At 47.4% G+C, this 19,370-nt stretch overlaps 1 protein-coding gene across 1 annotated transcript; it reads left to right on the top strand.

Annotated features, from left to right (window-relative positions):
* Nucleotides 1–1,701: 1,701 nt before the first annotated feature.
* On the top strand, nt 1,702–19,156 carry LOC133122666 (procollagen galactosyltransferase 1-like). The gene is made up of 12 exons (XM_061232751.1): nt 1,702–2,049; nt 10,443–10,553; nt 11,848–11,965; nt 12,820–12,954; nt 13,086–13,290; nt 13,581–13,700; nt 13,828–13,904; nt 15,035–15,141; nt 16,350–16,482; nt 16,998–17,125; nt 17,548–17,754; nt 18,771–19,156. The coding sequence occupies exons 1-12, from the start codon at nt 1,778–1,780 to the stop codon at nt 19,036–19,038; spliced, it is 1,881 nt and encodes a 626-aa protein (XP_061088735.1). The 5' UTR covers nt 1,702–1,777; the 3' UTR covers nt 19,039–19,156.
* The last annotated feature ends 214 nt before the right edge of the window (nt 19,157–19,370 follow it).

Genomic DNA, 19,370 nt, shown 5'->3' with positions numbered 1-19,370 from the left:
GTTCGGGATATGTTCCATGAACAAATCTCAGGGATTTCCCATGTTTGGTCTCATGTTTGTAAATCTGAGCATTGACACAAAAATGGCATTTTTTTTTTAATAAAAGATTTTTGTTTTTAAGAAATAAAAACAACCGAGCAACACTCGGTGTCAGTAGTATGTCGACATAATCGAATGTGTTTCTGCTTTAATTCATACTGTAAAATATGTGCTCTCAGTGAGAACAGTTTGAGAGATCAAATTAAAGTTTTGTCTAGAGGCTGGGGTAGATGCTATCATGTTATTGTTTTGTCGGCTGGCTGCGCCGGCCAAAACGGTGTGGGTGGGTGTGGGTGGGTGTGGGGGGGGGAATATGAAACAGGTGGGGCGTGTGGCACAGGTGACACGGGGCCATGAACAGTGTCTGTTCTGAAGGTAAATGGTCGGCATTTATATAGCGCCTTTATCCAAAGCGCTGTACAATTGCCCACCCATTCATACACACACTCACACACACACACACACACACCGACGGCGATTGGCTGCCACGCAAGGCCCCGACCAGCTCGTCAGGCGCACTTGGGGGGTTGGGTGTCTTGCTCAGGGACACTTCGACACAGCCCGGGCGGGGGATCGAACCGGCAACCCTCCGACTGCCAGACGACTGGTGGAGGACGTGTAAAGAGCAAAAGAGACTTTCCCCCCCCTCCCCACCCCTCACCCCTCACCCCTCACCCCTCACCCCTGCTTCTGGAGTTAGAGCTTGCTGCGTAATGAGGCACACACACACAAGCACACACACGCACAGAAGTCATTGCCATTTGTATTATTTCTGTACGTCACGCAAAGCGCCGGTAGCCTCAAACCAGACTCTGCTAAGGCCACTAAGATTTAATGAGGTTCAGGTCAGGTCGCTTTGTGAGTACGCTATGGGGTATGGTATTGCTGTAATGACAGTTTTACTTGCTTGTTTTTCATTCTTCCCACACAACACTCCGTGTGACAACGCTTAATGTGGTATTTTAATATAATGAAATTACAATGTGTTCTGACTGCAGCAGACCAGTTTTTGTACTTATGCTCAGCAAGCCTTGTTTTAAGCATTATTTTTGCAGGCACAAGAGCGCCTGTAAAACAAATAGGCTACATTTTTTTAAATGTTACATTAATTCGTCAAAGTGTCACTGTTGTCAATAAAGTCTGTCCACAACACGATGCTTTGTTGCTGCCGATGCTTTATCTGATAGATCTGTTGTCGCGTCCAAGCGCTTCTGCGTGTTCTCTATACTTTTTCGTCCTCGACAAAAAAACGAGTTCGGTGGTCTTAGCGACGCCCATAGAACTTTCTGGGGCATTCCAGTAGTTTCCAGTCTTAAAGGGATACAGACTCTCCGACATGAGGCGCTTTGCTGTAACTAATATGTTTCTTGTTTTGGTTATTACTTGCTTGTCAGTGTTGCACTCTTTATTACCGATATGTATTTTTACATGGAACACGTTTTTATGTATTTGCTTTCTTTCCTTTTGACAATAAAGTGTTTTAATATGTAGGCCACTGAGAAACGATCTGTAGTCTACCAATATAACTGCCTTATTGACAAAATCAATTGCATCGATGCGTATGATACCGCGAATGAAAAAAACCGTCCCCTTTTACTGACGAGGGAACATCCCCTTTAATGTGTTCTTCTTTTTTGTATCCCCTTGTCGGGAGCATAGACCGGGAGGCGTTTCATTATTTGTGTCTGTGGTCAGTAAATTGAGAGGTTCCATTCCCAGTTATCCTTGTGTACTGTGCATGCCTTACCTCGCCAGCGTCGAAGCGTCTCTCCTCTCCGGCTCTTCGTCTGCAATGCTGCGACTCTCCTTGCTCTCTTGCACCGTACTGTTGCTTCTCATTCACCGGCCTATCCATGGGTACTTCTCCGAGGAGCGTTGGAGCCCAGAATCTCCGTTGCTCGCTCCTCGGGTACTCATCGCTATGATCTGCCGCAACTCGGCGCACTCTTTACCGCATTTCCTGGGCACCATCGATCGCTTGAACTATCCGAAGGACCGTATTGCTGTATGGTAAGCATATGTCATGCCACGATATGTCTGCGTATGTCTTTTCAACGTGTTTGAAAACATACGAACATTAGTGGTTATTTATTTGTTGGCAGTCTATCGTTTGAGAACATGATCGCCTGCTTTATGCGTTTAGTGATAGTCATCACATTGGTGTGACGGGTTCAAGACTGATGAATGTATGTAGCCTAATTCCTAAGAATGCATGCACCTAGCGCCTACATACATAACACTTAACGGATATACTCACACTTAGTTAGTTATTAGGTGGATTGAGTCGGAACAATGCACAAGTTACCGAACAAGTTATCTTTCATCAAAAAGTGAACATTTCGATTTGGGCACTGCTTCCTTTTTTGTCGTGTTGAGTGACGGTTGGTTGCACTCTAGTTATTTTTACTGTAAGAGGGACGAATGGAAACGGAATGGCATGGGGTGCAATATACTACTGTGTGTTTCAGTTTAATGTTTTATGCGCAATTGTGCGCATTGTAGGCTATGCTGTGTCAGCCAGCTTCCAATATGATCTTAATTTGGAATGCCGAATGTTTTTAACCATCCCTTGACACCATGCTTGAAACGAAGGGAATAGCATCCTTTTCTTTCTTCTCCCGTCGCCAATTGGATGTGTAAAGTCGAGTTGAGACGTGTCCAAAGGTAATACTGTAGTGGCTTTCAGCAAACTTATCCCTTCAACGCTCCTGTCATGTAGTGCATACCTCGAGACAGTTTGTCATTCTCTTGAGCGAACTGGAGGCTCGGATTCTTAACACAAACCAAAGCTATATCATTCAAAATGAATGCCTTTCAACAGCAGAAAGAAAAATACCCTTGGGCACTGCGCGAAGCATTGCCGATTCTCCATTCGTAAATCCAGCAATGAAAGGTTTCTGGAGGGCAGGGAGAACATTTTCCTGTCCCCCCGAGCGACAAATGAAGATTCAGCCTTCATCGTAAACGTGCCCTGAAGGTTTTGTGCTTCAAAGAAGAGAATTTAAAACGCCAGTGGTCCGCTGCGAGTTCCATTTACAATGCGAGAGTGTGTATGCGAATCAATTAAGTTTGACCACACATTGGTTTTGAACAATACGTTAAATTATGTTGCTTTTTAAAATGACTACTTTGTCGGAATATGTGACGAATATGTGCGTATCTGTAGCGTATGTGAATATTCCCCCTTTACATAAACGCGCTCCCGTCTCTGACTTGTGTAATGGAATCTCATTATGTGTTTTTTCCCCGGCGAAATTGCGTCACCCTGCGAAATGGGCTGTATTGTTTGTTCCTACCGCTTCCCCTAAAATCACATTTGACTTTGACGCAAGGCAACACATAAACCATTTATATATAGTGTTTTATATATAGTGTTTTGAATTGGTAATGTATTGCAAATGTATTGCAAACTAAAGTGTTAATCGCCACAGTAACATGACAAGAACAGGCAATTCAGCCCAGCGATGCTCTCCTTGTCCTGCCACTAAATTGCGAGCTTGGACCGAGGCAATACCTTTGAAGTTAATTTAAGCCGCAGGTCGTAGTTAGTTATTTTATTTTATTTTTTCAATGTCATCTTGGGCTCCACCACCCCAGGAATTCCTACATGTATGTTCTAATATTTTAGTCAGTCACGGTCCCTGGAATCATGTATGTATGGTATGCATGTGTATGAGATTGTGTCTTCATATGCACATATGTGTCTGTGTCCATGTGCATAAACTGATGCAGATGTGTGTGTGTGTGTGTGTGTGTGTGTTTCTGTGCACATGTGCATAAGTGTGTGTGTGTGTGCATGTGTGTCACAGCCCTGAACCATGAGGGCCAGAGGAAAAGTAAAGAGAGCAAGAGAGAGAGAGTGAGAGAGAGAGAGAGAAAGAGAGAGAATGAGACTCTAAACTTGCTGTATTAGGTGCCACGTTCAACTCACAAGGAGTACTGTGCATCTACTGTCTTTTTGCAGTAAACAAACTGTCCTTCATCCACAGGCAAGCACCAGCCATTCTTTAAGCCCCATCAGGATTCAAAAGCCCTCCCCAGCTTTCTCCTGGACATGCTCTGGAACCGTAACGACATCACAACATCCACTGGACCTGTTCCCTTAATTTACTGCCTTCTTGTGGTCCATATGGTCAAGCTTTGCCTGAGCTAACACAAAAATACTTTCTGTTTTGATGGTTTTCTGAACATTTTGGAATCAAGTAGAACCTCACGTGGGTCCAGAATTATTTTTTTGAACTGAAAAAGGGAAGGACGTCTGGGGCAGACTTTCGGTTTTTACTGACTCTTGCTTACTAACCCCATCCGTATAGCTTAATTAATATTTGTACTGACTCTTGCTTACTAACCCCATCCGTATAGCTTAATTAATATTTGTACTGACTCTTGCTTACTAACCCCATCCGTATAGCTTAATTAATATTTGTACTGACTCTTGCTTACTAACCCCATCCGTATAGCTTAATTAATATTTGTACTGACTCTTGCTTACTAACCACATCCGTACAGCTTCACTAAAATTGTACCAATTAACATCTCAATCGGTTTTTATGTATTTACTTGTAAAACAGGTATTTACTGAAATAGCACGTGGTCACTATCTAGTTAAGGCATCTACCTTTATTCATGGCTAGCAAGCTAACTAAGCAACTAAAAGAACGAATCAACTAGATATTAGCTGACTGTATACATTTGAATTTGAGTCATTTGGTAGACGCTTTTAATCCAAAGCGATTTACAGTATAATTCCTGCTAAAATACCTTTATCCTCAGTTAAACTGCAAGCGTCTTGCCTCAAAATACGAAGTCAGAAAGGCAATCAGAAAGGCAAAGCTTGTCCATAATTAAATGCAATTGGCACATTTATTTAATAAAGGACTCCTTTATTATATCAGTGCTGTAGATTTGTGTTTCCAAACAGTCTCCTGCATAATCTCCTGTGGTTATATTTACTTTGGAAGCTGGGCCAGTGGAAATGTACAGAACCAGGGACAAATGGAGCGCTAGTCCGATTACAGCTGATATTGGTGCAGCTGTAGCTTATGATTCTACAAAAAAAGGAGAAAAAAAAACTTCTGATCAAATAAGTGGGGCTAATTAAATAGTTATGGGCAGAGGTTGGGATGAAATCCTGAAACGGACCAATCCCTGCTGGGAATTTTCTGGGAGCTGTTGACACGGGGCAGGGGAGGGAAGGATGGGCTCTGTCTGTATCCAAGTTCTTCCACAGAATTCTTCCCCCTGGGGAGATGTTCTTGCCACAGTTTTTTGAGAGTTTTTTCTTCTTGCCACTGAGTTTCTGTAGCAGGCTTCCCACACGCTCTGGAAACATTTTTAATGCAGTTTTCCAGTCATGAAATAGTCATGGAAAACAATTATCCTGGTTCTCCTGGAAAATATTTTTAATGTAACACTATTGGCCAAAACCAGTAGTGATTGTGACGTCAGCATGAGAGTGTTCCGTCGAGAACATTCCAACCACACATTTGTGACCTCACGCCTCTCAGGGTTAATAATGAGAAGGGCATTTCCTTCACCACACATCTGCTCTGGAGGGCCTCAGTCTTCGGCTCTGTGGGGCTCTGCAGACACAAGGAAGCACTCAGGCGCTGCCAGCTGCGGCCTAGTCACTGCAGGAGGGGGAGGGATGCATTTCCACACTTGATCTGTCTCGATTTGCAGTATTTTTCCGTAGAACCGGGGTCGGCAACCCGGTTCCCGGAGAGCCGCAGCGTGTGCTGGCTTTCATTGCTACTCAGCACTTAGTTTATCAGTGAAAGCATTTCATTACACTCGGCCCATCTTGTTTCTTGGGAATTGGTGGCTGATTCTAAGTTGAAAAGGAAAAGCAGCACACCCTGCGGCTGTCTCGGACCTGGGTTGTGACCCCAGCTGGAGATGAATGTGTGTTTTAGCTGCGTTGCTTAGTTTGAGTCCCTTTCTTTCAACTGTCGTGCCCAGTCCTACCCTTTAAACTTCTTTGGCCCGATTTACTGAGACCATGAGCACACAAAAACCCAATAACATGGCTAATGATGTTCCAATCAAATTAGGAATTGCTGAAGTCTTAAAGGAAGACTGATTGCGTTTAAATGGCTCTCATCGGGTCTGCGCTGTGCACCGGTGCTGTTTGTTGTGTTGTTGTTGTTGACGTTGTTTTTTCCCCCGGATGTGTTTCACATGGCCTCTGCTGTTTGGTTGTTTGCTGCCCCACAAGGCCTTGTGATTGGATACATCGCGCAGCCGTGCTCAGCGCTGACAAGCTCGTTACGGCAGTAGACCAGCACAGCCACCGTAGATCAGCGATAATGTTGCCGCAGCGACGCAGCCTTTGGAATGGTGATCTCGCCGATGGTCTGTCGGGGACTGGCGTTGCCGTGGGGGCTGTGTGTCTGCGGGATCAGACGGCACCTGGGGGTGTTGATGGGGGTGTTGATGGGGGCGAGTCTGAGCGCGTCTCTGCTCTGGCCCCCGTTGTCTGGCGGCCGTTATCAGTGGCGCTTAGGAACATTCCTCACACATGTACAGGCCGCGCGGGTCGCAGTGCACCATGGGTAACGGACAGACAGCAGCACCTCCTCAGTGTGGGTAACGGACAGACAGCAGCACCTCCTCAGTGTGGGTAACGGACAGACAGCAGCACCTCCTCAGTGTGGGTAACGGACAGACAGCAGCACCTCCTCAGTGTGGGTAACGGACAGACAGCAGCACCTCCTCAGTGTGGGTAACGGACAGACAGCAGCGCCTCCTCAGTGTGGGTAACGGACAGGTAGCAGCACCTCCTCAGTGTGGGTAACAGATAGACAGCAGCACCTCCTCAGTGTGGGTGAAGTACAGACAGCAGCACCTCCTCAGTGTGGGTAACGGACAGACAGCAGCACCTCCTCAGTGTGGGTAACAGATAGACAGCAGCACCTCCTCAGTGTGGGTGAAGTACGGATAGCAGCACCTCCTCAGTGTGGGTAACAGACAGACAGCAGCACCTCCTCAGTGTGGGTAACAGATAGACAGCAGCACCTCCTCAGTGTGGGTGAAGTACGGATAGCAGAGTGTCACTCGACTGAAATTACGGAATGTTCATGAGCATTTTATCCCCACCCGACATAGACAGCTGTGGGAAAGGGTCTCCCTGCTGAACTCTGGGAGCCATTGTTGGGTTTCCTGGGCGACTGAAGCGGATGATGTGTGTTTTCATCCCTGCCGAGCAAGAGCACCGCCTCGCCTCATTCGGAACTAAGTCACCCCTGTTTGTGTACACGTGGGTGTGGGTGTGTATGTGTATGTGTGTGTCTGTGTGTGTTTGTGTACGTGTGTACGTGCATGTATGTGTGTGTGTGTTTGTGTATCCCCTGTGTGCGTGCGTGTGTGTGTATGTGTGGGTGTGTATGTGTATGTATGTGTCTGTGTGTGTGTGTTTGTGTATCCCCTGTGTGTGTGTGTGTGTGTGTGTGTGTGTGTGCATGTGTGTGGGTGTGTATGTGTTTGTGTATCCCCTGTGTGCGTACGTGTGTGTGTCTGTGTGTGTGTGTGTGTGCGTGCGTGCGTGTGCGTGCGTGTGTGTGAGTGTATGTATGTGTGCGTGTGTGTGTGCGTGTGTGTGTGCGTGTGCATGTGTGTGTGTATGCGTGCGTGTGCGGGTGTGCGTGCGTGTGTGTGTGTGTGCATGCATGCGTGAGAGTGGGAGGCATACGTTGTGGCATTTTGAGCTCAGTGTGAATAAGCTCTGGGGGCAGTGGGGTCAGGGTGGGGCCTGGGACAGGCACTGCACACGCGGTATGTGCCCCTTTATCTCTGATACAACTGCTGATCCCATGAAGCAGGGCTGTGTGAAACCCCCATCTCCTTCTCTCTCTATATGCACTCACTGAGTACTTTATTTGGAACATTTTTACTTTATTACACCTGCTTATTCATGCAAATGTTAATCGGCCAATTGCGTGGCAGCAGTGCAATGCATAGAATCATAGATAGGGGTCAGGAGAATGTTCACCTCAACCATCAGAATGGGGAAAAAATGTGATCTAAGTGACTTTGACCGTGGAATGATTGTTGGTGGCAGACAGGGTGGTTTGAGTATCTCAGAAACTGCTGATCTCCTGGGATTTCCATGCACACTACTCTCTAGAGTTTGCAAAGAATGGTGCAAAAAAGGAAAATAAAAATCCAGTGAGCAACGCCTTAATTAGAGACATCAGAGGAGAATGGCCAGACTGGTCAAAGCTGACAGGAAGGTGTCTACTCCACTCCCCTCTCTCTCTCTCTCTTTCTCCCTCTCCCTCTCTATCTCTCTCTACTCCCCCCCTCCTACAACAGAACTAGCCTATATTATTAATGAATGTGGTGTGTGAGGTTTACCACTATACTGTGTGCGAACAATGCTTGTATGGAATTTGTGTGCAGTGTAGCCGTATTGTGTATTTGTGCGGTGTATTATATTGGCAAGTGAGTGTTCTTATAAGGTTACGACTAGTAAGATATTGTTTGACCGGTTTCCTGCATGTCCTGTTTAAGACCCTGGACAGAGCTGGCAGATGTGTGTTTAGCTGAATGTTATATATGCCTGAGATGTTTGTCGGTGATGTAAACTGAGAAAATGCAGTCTGCTAAGAGGAAGAGCCTCTGGTGACCTAGGGCAGCTGGATGCTGGCTGCTTCTGTCTCCCTCTGTCTCTCTCTCTCTCTCTCTCTCTCTCTCTCTCTCTCTCTCTCTCTCCCTCTCTCAGCAGCTGAACAGCTGAAATGGCAATCTAGCCTTAGTTCCACCCTTTCCATTTGGGTGCTGCAGCTGTGTGTACTCTAACAAATGATTCAGCAAACACCACCTAAAAGCTGCCAAACGGTTTTGGTTTCAGTTTAAATTTATTTGTATTAGCACAGTAAGGGATTACTGTTATTTGCATAGAATGTTTTCAGCATGGACTGGGGTTTTGCATGGACTGGTGTTAGCATGGTCTAGGGCTAGCCTGGACTGGCATTAGTGTGGTCTGGGGTTAACCTGGTTGGGGGTTAACGTGGTTTGAGGTCCGGGTGGTCAGTGGTCAGTGGTCAGTGTGGTCTGGTGTTAATGTTAGGTGGATGCATCTGGTTTTAGCTATGGAGTGGAAGTTACTCCAGTTGCCATGCATCAGGCAATGCAGCCGTTGAAAGTAGCTGAAGGCTACACAAATGCAACAGGTGTGTTATGAGCTTTATGGGTCCCACGCTCAGGAGCACTCATACCCTTAAATAAGTGCATCTTAGCAAGTATTTTAGTCTTCCATTTTGACTTAAATACTTTTTTCCTAAATAACAGAAATATCAGCAATGAGGCGAGACCTGTTTCAGTAGCTTCACTTGAGTAGCTTAACTAATATTGGGAGAAAAAAAATCTCCTTACAAGACTAAGGCACTTTTTTGCAGTGTAAATGTACTCATTATTGTGCTTACACCCTTAACAGGTGTGTTGCACCTGACTGCTCTCCCTGAACTCTTCCTGTTACTCAGCATTGGCTGCTGTTGTCTCTCTGTTCTGATCTGATGCGATAACTCTTGAGATTGAAGGACCCTGGCTATTTTGTGTCTTTGAAAAGACCATAGTTATTGCTAGTATCACCTATAGTGTTGGGAGTGGGGTCATGATATGTTATCTTGTACCTTAAATATCAAACGGACTGGACGGGCCTCTCTTGCTGTGATCAGTTTCTCTGTGTTCAGCTGAGTGGACTGGCCTGTGTTGCTGGGATCAGTCTCTCGGGGCTTGGCTGAATGGACTGGCCTGTGTTGTTGCAATCAATGCCTCAGCATTCGGCTGAGTGGACTGGCTCTCTTGATGGGATCAGTCTCTCTGGGCTTGCTGTGATTTTAGCCGCTGTGTCCAGTTTCATTTCCCCCGTCATAAGTTCTCTTTTTCATTATTCTGCCTACGTGACCCGTATCAGCACAAAAAAATTAATAAAAATAAAAATAGCCAATAAAAAGCACACCACACCCAGGCTACTGCTGCCCTACTTCTGCTTTGTGTGTGTGTTTGTGTGTGTTTGTGTTATTTTGTTAAGATCAACTCCTCAAAGAGAGAGGGGATGTGTGTTTGCTCCAGGTGTGCATGTGCAGTGTGTGAGTGGTGTGTGTGACAGTACAGCTGTGTGTGTTTGTGAGTACAGGTGTGTGAGCATACAGGTGTGTGTGTGTGTGTGTGTGTGTGCGAGTACAGGTGTGTGAGCATACAGGTGTGTGTGTGTGTGTGTGTGCGAGTACAGGTGTGTGAGCATACAGGTATGTGTGTGTGTGCGAGTACAGGTGTGTGAGCATACAGATGTGTGTCAGTGCAGGTGTTTAATAGAACATGTGCATTGTAGAACAGGTGTGCAGACTTGCAGGTAGTTTGCAAGGTGAACAGTTTGGTTTTATTTCGTTGTGCGTCCCCAGGGTGGCGACAGACCATAATGTCGACAACACAACGGCGATCCTGCGGGACTGGCTGATCCAGGTACAGAACCTCTATCATTATGTGGAGTGGAGGCCTCTGGAGGAGTCCAGGTGAGTCTCCAGCAACACCTGCAACTCTACCTGTCTCAGGTAACTCTGCGCTAACCCTAACTTTACCTGTCTCAGGTAGATCTGTGCAAGCCCTAACTTTGCTTGTATCAGGTAACTCTGCCCTAACCCTAACTTTACCTGTCTCAGGTAGATCTGTGCAAGCCCTAACTCTGCTTGTCTCAGGTAACTCTGCGCTAAACCCTAACTTTACCTGTCTCAGGTAGCTCCGTGCTAGCCCTCACTCTACCTGTCTCAGATAGCTCTGTGCTAGCCCTAACTCTACCTGTCTCAGATAGCTCTGTGCTAGCCCTAACTCTACGTGTCTCAGTAAGCTTTGTGCTAGCCCTCACTCTACCTGTCTCAGGTAGCTCTGTGCTAGCCCTCACTCTACCTGTCTCAGGTAACTTTGTGCTAGCCCTAACACTACCTGCCTCAGGTAACTCTGTAGATTAATGACTATACCAGTCGTAAATCTACCTGAATAGTCAGAATAGTCTCTTTGCCAGCTGTGTGTGTGTGAGAGTGAGAGTGAGAGTAAGAGAGAGAGAGAGAGAGAGAGAGAGAGAGAGAGAGAAAAATAAAAGTTCTCTTTTTTTTTTTTTTACTCAAATGGCAGCAGTTAGAGCTGGGCTTTTGGCTTTTGGTAAAGTTAATTACATTCAATTCAGTTTCTTTCTTTTTTTTTGAATGGCACTTCACAGAAGACTGCCACAAAGATGCCTGACAGAGTAACAGAAGGGCTGGAAAAAGGGGAATACCAGCCCTGAGCCCCCAAATAGCACAGCACGTAAAACCCTCGTTCAAACGGTGGTGAGAAAGAACTCTCCAACGGGAAGAAATCTGGGGATGAAGGGACAGGAAGTTCAGAGGGGAGGGGGGAGCGTCTGTAGCGTCTGTAGCGTCTGTAGCGTCTGTAGCTCCAGGATGTGTGGAAGCGTGGGCTGGACCAGAGGTGGAGCAGGGCTGCAGCGGTCCAGAACCTCAGAGCAGAACCTCAGAGCAGAACCTCAGAGCAGAACCTCAGAGCAGGGCTGCAGTGGTCCAGAACCTCAGAGCAGAACCTCAGAGCAGGGCTACAGTGGTCCAGAACCTCAGAGCAGAACCTCAGAGCAGAACCTCAGAGCAGGGGACCCAGCTGAAAGGGAGGGGGCAGATCCCCCAGGAAAAGGAAATAAAGAAGCAGTGTAAATCTCACACACACGTGCGACTTTGTGCTGTGCTATTAGCTGGATAGTTGCTGTGGAGTCTTATTGTGCGAGTAGCCCTTATTGTGTGTTCACTGTGCGCATTTCAGGGGTTTTGGGGACGAAATGGGGCCGAAGCACTGGACGAACCAGCGCTACGAGCACGTGATGAAGCTGCGCCAGGCCGCCCTGGACACCGCCCGCGAAATGTGGAGCGACTACTACCTGGTGCGCCTCCCAAACCCTTCCCCCCAGCAACGGAGGAATTCAATACACAAACTCCCCGTGCCCTCTGACCGAGATTCGTTGGAACGGCTTGCCCGCGTTACTCAAATGTGACGTGTTTAGAAGGAAACACATACACACACTCATGCACAGGAAGACACAGGGCATGAAACTTGATTCCCAAATTGGTGCTTTCAGCTGAGCAAGCTGGGGAAAAGAGAGAGGAGAGACAGAGAGAGAACTCAGCACTGTACTCTTCTGTTTTAAAATTAGAGCCCTGCTGTACTTTGATTCATCTGAATGTTCAGTGCTTTTGCCATCTTATTTTTCCAATGTGCAATTACGAGGGTGTTGCCAGCCGCTGTCCCTGGCCGACCACTCCTGGCCTGCATGCAGCACACTGCCCCCTGGTGACAGGGAGTGGGAGAGCGCCTGTGAACACGTTCATTAAGCGATAATCAGTTTAATTCCGCTGTGCATTGTGCGTATGCATGAATAAGCAGGTCGTTGGAAAAGCACTGGCACAACAAGTACACAAATAAATTATACAATATGGAGCAGCATCAGAGCAATAATATTGTTTATTGAATTATTGCCTTTTTTTGAAAATTTTAATTTTATAACGGATATATTTCCGGGAGCAGGAAGCCTGAGAGCTCGAAGAGCTGTTGGACAGTGAAAACATCCTAATGCAATGGATAGCATGCCGTCCTGTTGACCGTTAACTGCCGAGTCCAATAACGGAAAAAAATGCATGGAAACCCAGTAGATTCCATAACCTACATATGGTTGGTGGTGATGGCCTTGTGACCAATCCAAACATTCCCCCTTTTCTCTTCCCCCTTCCCTCTTTCCAGTTGGTGGACTGTGACAACCTGCTGACCAATCAGGATGTTCTATGGAAGCTCATCGGGGAGAATAAGACTATTGTGGCTCCTATGCTGGAGTCCAGAGCAGCCTACTCTAATTTCTGGTGTGGGATGACCTTACAGGTGTGTGTGTGTGTTTGTGTTTGTATTTGTATTTGTGTGTGTGTGTGTTTGTATTTGTGTGTGTGTGTGTGTGTGTGTGTGTGTGTGTCTCAGATGGTCCCTGCCATTTTATCTCTCCTGCTCCCTCATAGGGCTATTACAAACGGACCCCGGCCTACCTGCCAATCAGGAAGCGTGAGAGGCGGGGCTGCTTTCCCGTTCCCATGGTGCACTCCACCTTCCTGATCGACCTGCAGAAGGAGGCCTCCCGCCAGCTGGCCTTCTACCCGCCCCACCCCGACTACACCTGGGCCTTCGACGACATCATCATCTTAGCCTACTCTGCCCGCGTGGCAGGTAAGCCCCAGGGCCATGCTGGGTGATTTTTGATAGGACTGAGGACCTGATGATGTTCGTGAGGTCACAAATGTGATTAGAATCCGCTTAATTGAAAACTCTATGACTGCTGGTCATAGAAAGCATGGAGTTCTAGACTTTTGAACAAACATTCCAAACCCAACCTTCTCTTCAGAGGGTTAGATGTCCCATTATGCTTTTCTCAGAGAGGAGGGGACATTCCCCAGCCGTACTGGGCGAATCCCCGCCCCGGCCAATTCCTGACTAACCACAACATCTGTCCCCTCCAGATGTGCAGATGGTCCTGTGCAACAGAGAGCATTATGGGTATTTCCCTGTGCCCCTCCGGTCGCACAGCACTCTGCAGGACGAGTCTGACAGCTTCCTGCACACCGTGCTGGAGGTCATGGGTGAGCCAGGGGGTCAGGGGTCAAGGGTCAGGACCAGCAAATAATACCACCAATAATAATAATAATAATGTTAATAATAATAACCTCTCTTTCATACTCCCTGAACTCCTTGTCCTTGTCTCCTCAGTGCGATCTCCCCCTCTGGAGCCCTCCACCTACATTCCAGTTCAGCCCAAGCAGCCGGACAAGATGGGCTTCGATGAGGTGAGTGTGGCATCCACAGGCACACAGCCCAAAAAAGGCCCTCAGAACAATCCAATCGCCTTCATAGTGAATTCAGTTCCACGTCAAGATACGCTTTAACAGTTATTCTTCCATAAAAATACGAACCGGTACCAGTTACTGAATCGTATACATAATAGCATGTGTGAGTGTGAGAGTGCGCTCAACAGAAAATATTCACCCCTGTGCTCACTCCCTCTGCACCAGGGAGCAGGTGAATGCAGTTACATAAAACCGCTACACCGGTGAATACGCCCACCACAGTGACAGCACAGCACAGCGCATAATACATACCGCTATCAGACAGACGCGGTTCTGCTTCTGGAGTCTCAGAACCGTGGTGCTTTCTGGCGAACCAGCCCACGTCCATACCAGTTTAAGCAGAACCAAAGCTCCACCGCCCTCCATCAACGGAGGGCGTTGCTCAATGCACAAGGCAGGCCTAGAATATGACACGCCCACTGATGATGTCACGGTTTGTGAGGAAGAACCAACTATTTTTTGGTCCCAGCTGAGAACCAACTTTTCAGGTTCCGAACCAATTTATTTTCGGTCTGAACGGTCGAAATTTGGTTCGGAACCGGAACCAGAGCCTTACCGGTGTGAAAGGCCTAGCAGAGACCATTACAACCGAAAAGGCAGTGAGGGGGGTTCAGGAGGGTTATAGAGGAGTGGAGGGGGAGGGGGGTTAGGTAAGAATAAATGGTAAGAAGGGGCTTGTCATGGCGGATCAGTAGAGCACTGGTCAATTAATGTACAGTTGATAGATGGTCACTAATTAGTGCATTCACTGTGGTTGTTGACCAGTTGTTCAGTTAACCTTTTATCTGTTATATTTAGTTTTGTAGTTTGCTTTGAAAAGCAACAAAAACACACTCTCACTCACACGCAGGTGTGTATGCACATACACACACACGCATAGCAACTCACACACACACATTCTATTTAAAGTACATGTCCTGGTGTTGACTGGCTAAAGAGTTGGTTCACAGGGCATATTCTGGTGTTGATTGGCTGAACGGTGGGGCTCACAGGACATGTCTTGTTGTTGATTGGTAGATTGCCGGGGCGTGGCTGGGCAGTGATTGGCTGACAGGGGCGTGTCTCTGCAGGTGTTCATGATTAATCTGCAGCGCCGTGGTGACCGGAGGGAGAGAATGTTACGCAGTCTTTACGAGCAGGAGATCGCCTGCAAGGTCATCGCCGCAGTGGACGGCAGGTACGCACGCCTCACTCAGTCACGTCAGCCAGCCAGCCAATCCAATCGCAGCCATCCGGCAAGCCAGCCAATCCAATCGCAGCCATCCGGCAAGCCAGCCAATCCAATCGCAGCCATCCGGCAAGTACGCACGCCTCACTCAGTCATGTCAGCCAGCCAGCCAATCCAATCGCAGCCATCCGGCAAGCCAGCCAATCCAATCGCAGCCATCCGGCAAGCCAGCCAATCCAATCGCAGCCATCCGGCAAGTACACATGACTCACTCAGTCACGTCAGGCAGCCAGCCAATCCAATCGCAGCCATCTGGCAGCCAGCCAATCCAATCGCAGCCATCCGGCCAGCCAGCCAATTCAATCGCAGCCATCCGGCAAGTACGCACGCCTCACTCAGTCACGTCAGCCAGCCAGCCAATCCAATCGCAGCCATCCGGCAGGTACGCATGACTCACTCAATCAGGCAGCCAGCCAATCCAATCGCAGCCATCCAGCAGGTACACACGACTCACTCAGTCACGTCAGGCAGCCAGCCAATCCAATCGCAGCCATCCAGCAGGTACACATGACTCACTCAATCAGGTAGCCAGCCAATCCAATTACTGGTCATTTCTACTTTGTGAGAAGATAGTTTTTTATTGTTACGATTATTGCTTTGAAAATAAATTTTTGATTAGTTTCCCATTGTTTTTCATCTGTGTGGTTTGTAAATGTGATTAATTGAACATGTATGGATTGGTATGTGTCAGTTGATTACATGATTTTCAAATAAAATGTTTTTTTTTAAATGTAACTGTTAAATTTGATACTAATTAATAGAAAATCCAATTACAGTTCACTATACTGTGTCCAACCCTACCAGTCAACATACTGAAATTATACCCTTAACAACTAGTCTCCAGTAACCAATACATCCTTATTGATCAATATACTGTAACTAACAATGCTATACCAGTCTACAGTATCTACAGTAGTCATTACAGGAAAATATATTGTACCCTATTTTTTATTTCTTGATATATCCCGTTGACAGCTTAACATTTACTCGGGCTGTGTGCATATTTTCTGGCTGTGTTTAGTTCCTATACACAGTGAAGAAAATACCTTTCCCCCCCCCCCTCTTTTTTCCTCACCCTTTATTTTTCTCTATTGTTCTCCTTCCTTCCTTTCTTCTCTCCGTTTCGTTCTCCCTGTGCCTCTCCCTCTCTCCGTCAGAGCGCTGAATTTGAGTCAGATTCAGGCCATGGGGATCGAGATGCTTCCAGGGTACAGCGACCCCTACCACGGCCGGCCGATCACCAAGGGGGAGATGGGCTGCTTCCTCTCCCACTATAACATCTGGAAGGAGGTGAGTAGAACAGGCGAGGCCCAGGCTTTCAGGCCTACCTTGGGTGGTGGCTGGATGTGTGAGTCCCCAGTGTGTGTATGTGTGGGAGTGTGAGTCTCCAGTGTGTGTGTGTGTGTGTGTGTGTGTGTGTGTGCTTGTGTGTGTGTGTGTGTGCGTGTGTGAGAGTGTGAGTCTCCATTGTGTGTGTGTGTGTATGAGTGCGTGTGTGTGTGTATATGTGTGAGAGTGTGAGTCCCCAGTGTGTGTGTGTGTGTGTGTGTGTGTGTGTGTGTGTGTGTGTGTGTGTGTGCATGTGTGCATGTGTGTGTGCGTGCGTGCGTGTGTGTGTGTGTGTGTGTGTGTGTGTGTGAGAGTGTGAGTCTCCATTGTGTGTGTGTGTGTGAGTGTGTGTGTGTATGAGTGTGTGTGTGTGTGTGTGTGTGAGTGTGTGAGTCTCCATTGTGTGTGTGTGTGTGTGTGTGTGTGCTTGTGTGTGTGTGTGTGAGAGAGAGACTGACAGACTGCTCCATTGGCAGATTGTGGAGCGAGGCCTCAAGACCTCCCTGGTGATTGAGGATGACCTTCGCTTTGAGGTTTTCTTCAAGCGCCGCCTTCAGAACCTGATGCAAGAGGTGGAGAGCCAAGGCTTGGACTGGGACCTTATGTGAGTGCAGCACCTAGTGGCGCCCTCCGGAACTGCACCCAAACACACCTGGGAGCCGGTGTTAATTTAAATTAGGAAAATAAAACAAAACATTTTACCAGGGGAAAGGTGAAATAGGTTTTCAAAATGTTGTATTTGATTATATTATTATGACCTTATTTGTGATTATCTGGTACAAAAGCCAAGCTCTCCAACTTCTATTTCAGATTTTATAATAAATGCCTTTTTCTCTCTGTCACTCCCTCTCTCAATTCATTTCCTTCGTCTTCAGTGACACTTTATTGTCAGGAAAACCAGTAGCAGTAATCCAAAGCATAGAAATAATTGTAATAACATAATGCTTAAGGTTATTGTAACTATGATAGGTTCATAAATAACACGGTAAGTAATAACACATATTTTTTATTCTACTCTTCTCTCAGATATGTCGGGCGTAAGAGAATGCAGGTGGACCACCCCGAGAGGTCTGTGCCCAACATCCACAGCCTTGTGGAGGCTGACTACTCCTATTGGACACTGGGCTACATGATGTCACTGCAAGGCGCCAGGAAGCTCCTGGCGGTGGAGCCTCTGAGGAAGATGCTGCCGGTGGACGAGTTCCTTCCTGTCATGTATGACAAGCATCCTGTGTAGGTGTCACTTCCTGTCATGTATGACAAGCATCCTGTGTTGGTGTCACTTCCTGTCATCGATGACAAGCATCCTGTGTAGGTGTCACTTCCTGTCATCTATGACAAGCATCCTGTGTAGGTGTCACTTCCTGTCATGCCCAGCCCCGCTCTCCTCTATTGCCTCACTCCCCTTTTCTCTTCTCTCCTCCAGTTCTTCCTCTTATTGTCCCCCTTTTCCCTGTTGGGAGTACAAAAGTTTGAGTAGTACAGAAAACAACAATATAAAGGATAATAATAATAATAATAATAATAATAATAAAAGACTGAAAATAATAAATTATAAATGATAATCGTGATGTTTTCAGGCTGAAGTATTTTGGAAAGTGATAAAATTTTGGCTGTAATTCCTACATGATTCAGTGGATGGATGGATGGATGGATGCAAATGCCCTCAAATTAAACTGCAGACTGTCAGCTTTAATTTGCGGGTACATCTACATGAAGTGAATTTGGAATAACAACCCTTTGAAATTGTGTCCAAATACTTACGGACCTCACTGTGTGTGTTTTGCTGCCAGTTTTTCTCTGAACAGGATAAGGAGTTTTTCATCCTTTCTCGCGAAGAGATGTTCTTTAGTCTTGAGACAATTATGAATTGAAAATATATTGAAATTTATTGAATAAAATATAAATTGAGCAGGCCATTCAGGCCAGTAATGCTCACCTTTTCCTATTAAACCTAATGCTTAGTTTTAGCTAGATAGTACCCAACACCGGATCAAGCCTGGTGTGGAAAGCCTTCAGTGTTTCTGCCGCCACTACATGTCCTGACAAGCTATTCCACACAGTGACCACTCTCTGTGTGAAAATAACACTTCCTAATGTTTATCCGTTGCTAATTTCCGTTGCTGCAGAAACTCGAGCTGAAGAATCTTCTGTAGTTCACTGTGTTAATCCCCCCCTAAAGTCGGCTTGCACTCGGCCAGGGCCTGCCTGCGCTGTGTCCCTGACGGAGTCTGTGTTCGCCCCTCCAGCTCTGAGTACATGGAGCCCTTCGAGCGACGGGACCTGAAGGCCTTCTCCGCCGAGCCCCTGCTGGTGTACCCCACCCACTACACGGGCGACGACGGCTACGTCAGCGACACGGAGACCTCCACCGTGTGGGACAACGAGGGCGTGCGCACGGACTGGGACCGGGGGCACTCGCGAAAGACGCAGGAGCAGGAGGAGCTGAGCTCCGACGCCCAGAACAGCGACGTGCTGCAGTCCGCCCTCGACAGCACCGCCCGAGACGAGCTATGACGGAGCGACAGGGAGAGAGACGACAGGGAGAGAGGGACAGGGTGACAGAGGGACAGAGGGAGAGAGGGACAGAGGGACAGGGTGGCAGAGGGACAGGGTGACAGAGGGAGAGAGCGACAGGGTGACAGAGGGACAGGGTGACGGAGGGACAGGGTGACAGAGGGACAGAGCGACAGAGGGACAGGGCGACAGAGGGACAGGGCGACGGAGGGACAGGGTGACGGAGGGACAGGGTGACGGAGGGACAGGGTGACGGAGGGACAGGGTGACGGAGGGACAGGGTGACAGAGCGACAGAGGGACAGGGTGACAGAGGGACAGGGTGACGGAGGG

The sequence above is a fragment of the Conger conger genome, chromosome 2, assembly GCF_963514075.1.
Source record: "Conger conger chromosome 2, fConCon1.1, whole genome shotgun sequence".
In the NCBI taxonomy this organism is placed as follows: Eukaryota; Metazoa; Chordata; class Actinopteri; order Anguilliformes; family Congridae; genus Conger; species Conger conger.
The sequence above is the reverse complement of the archived record's forward strand: the minus strand, read 5'-3'. Positions and strand labels throughout refer to the sequence as shown.

Bases quoted from the DNA above. Each gene is read 5' to 3' on its own strand.
- LOC133122666 (XM_061232751.1), top strand. From the start codon at position 1,778: ATGCCTTACCTCGCCAGCGTCGAAGCGTCTCTCCTCTCCGGCTCTTCG. The intron at 2,050-10,442 runs GTAAGCATATGT...GTGCGTCCCCAG, and splicing joins AAGGACCGTATTGCTGTATG to GGTGGCGACAGACCATAATG. The intron at 12,955-13,085 runs GTGTGTGTGTGT...GCTCCCTCATAG, and splicing joins GGTGTGGGATGACCTTACAG to GGCTATTACAAACGGACCCC.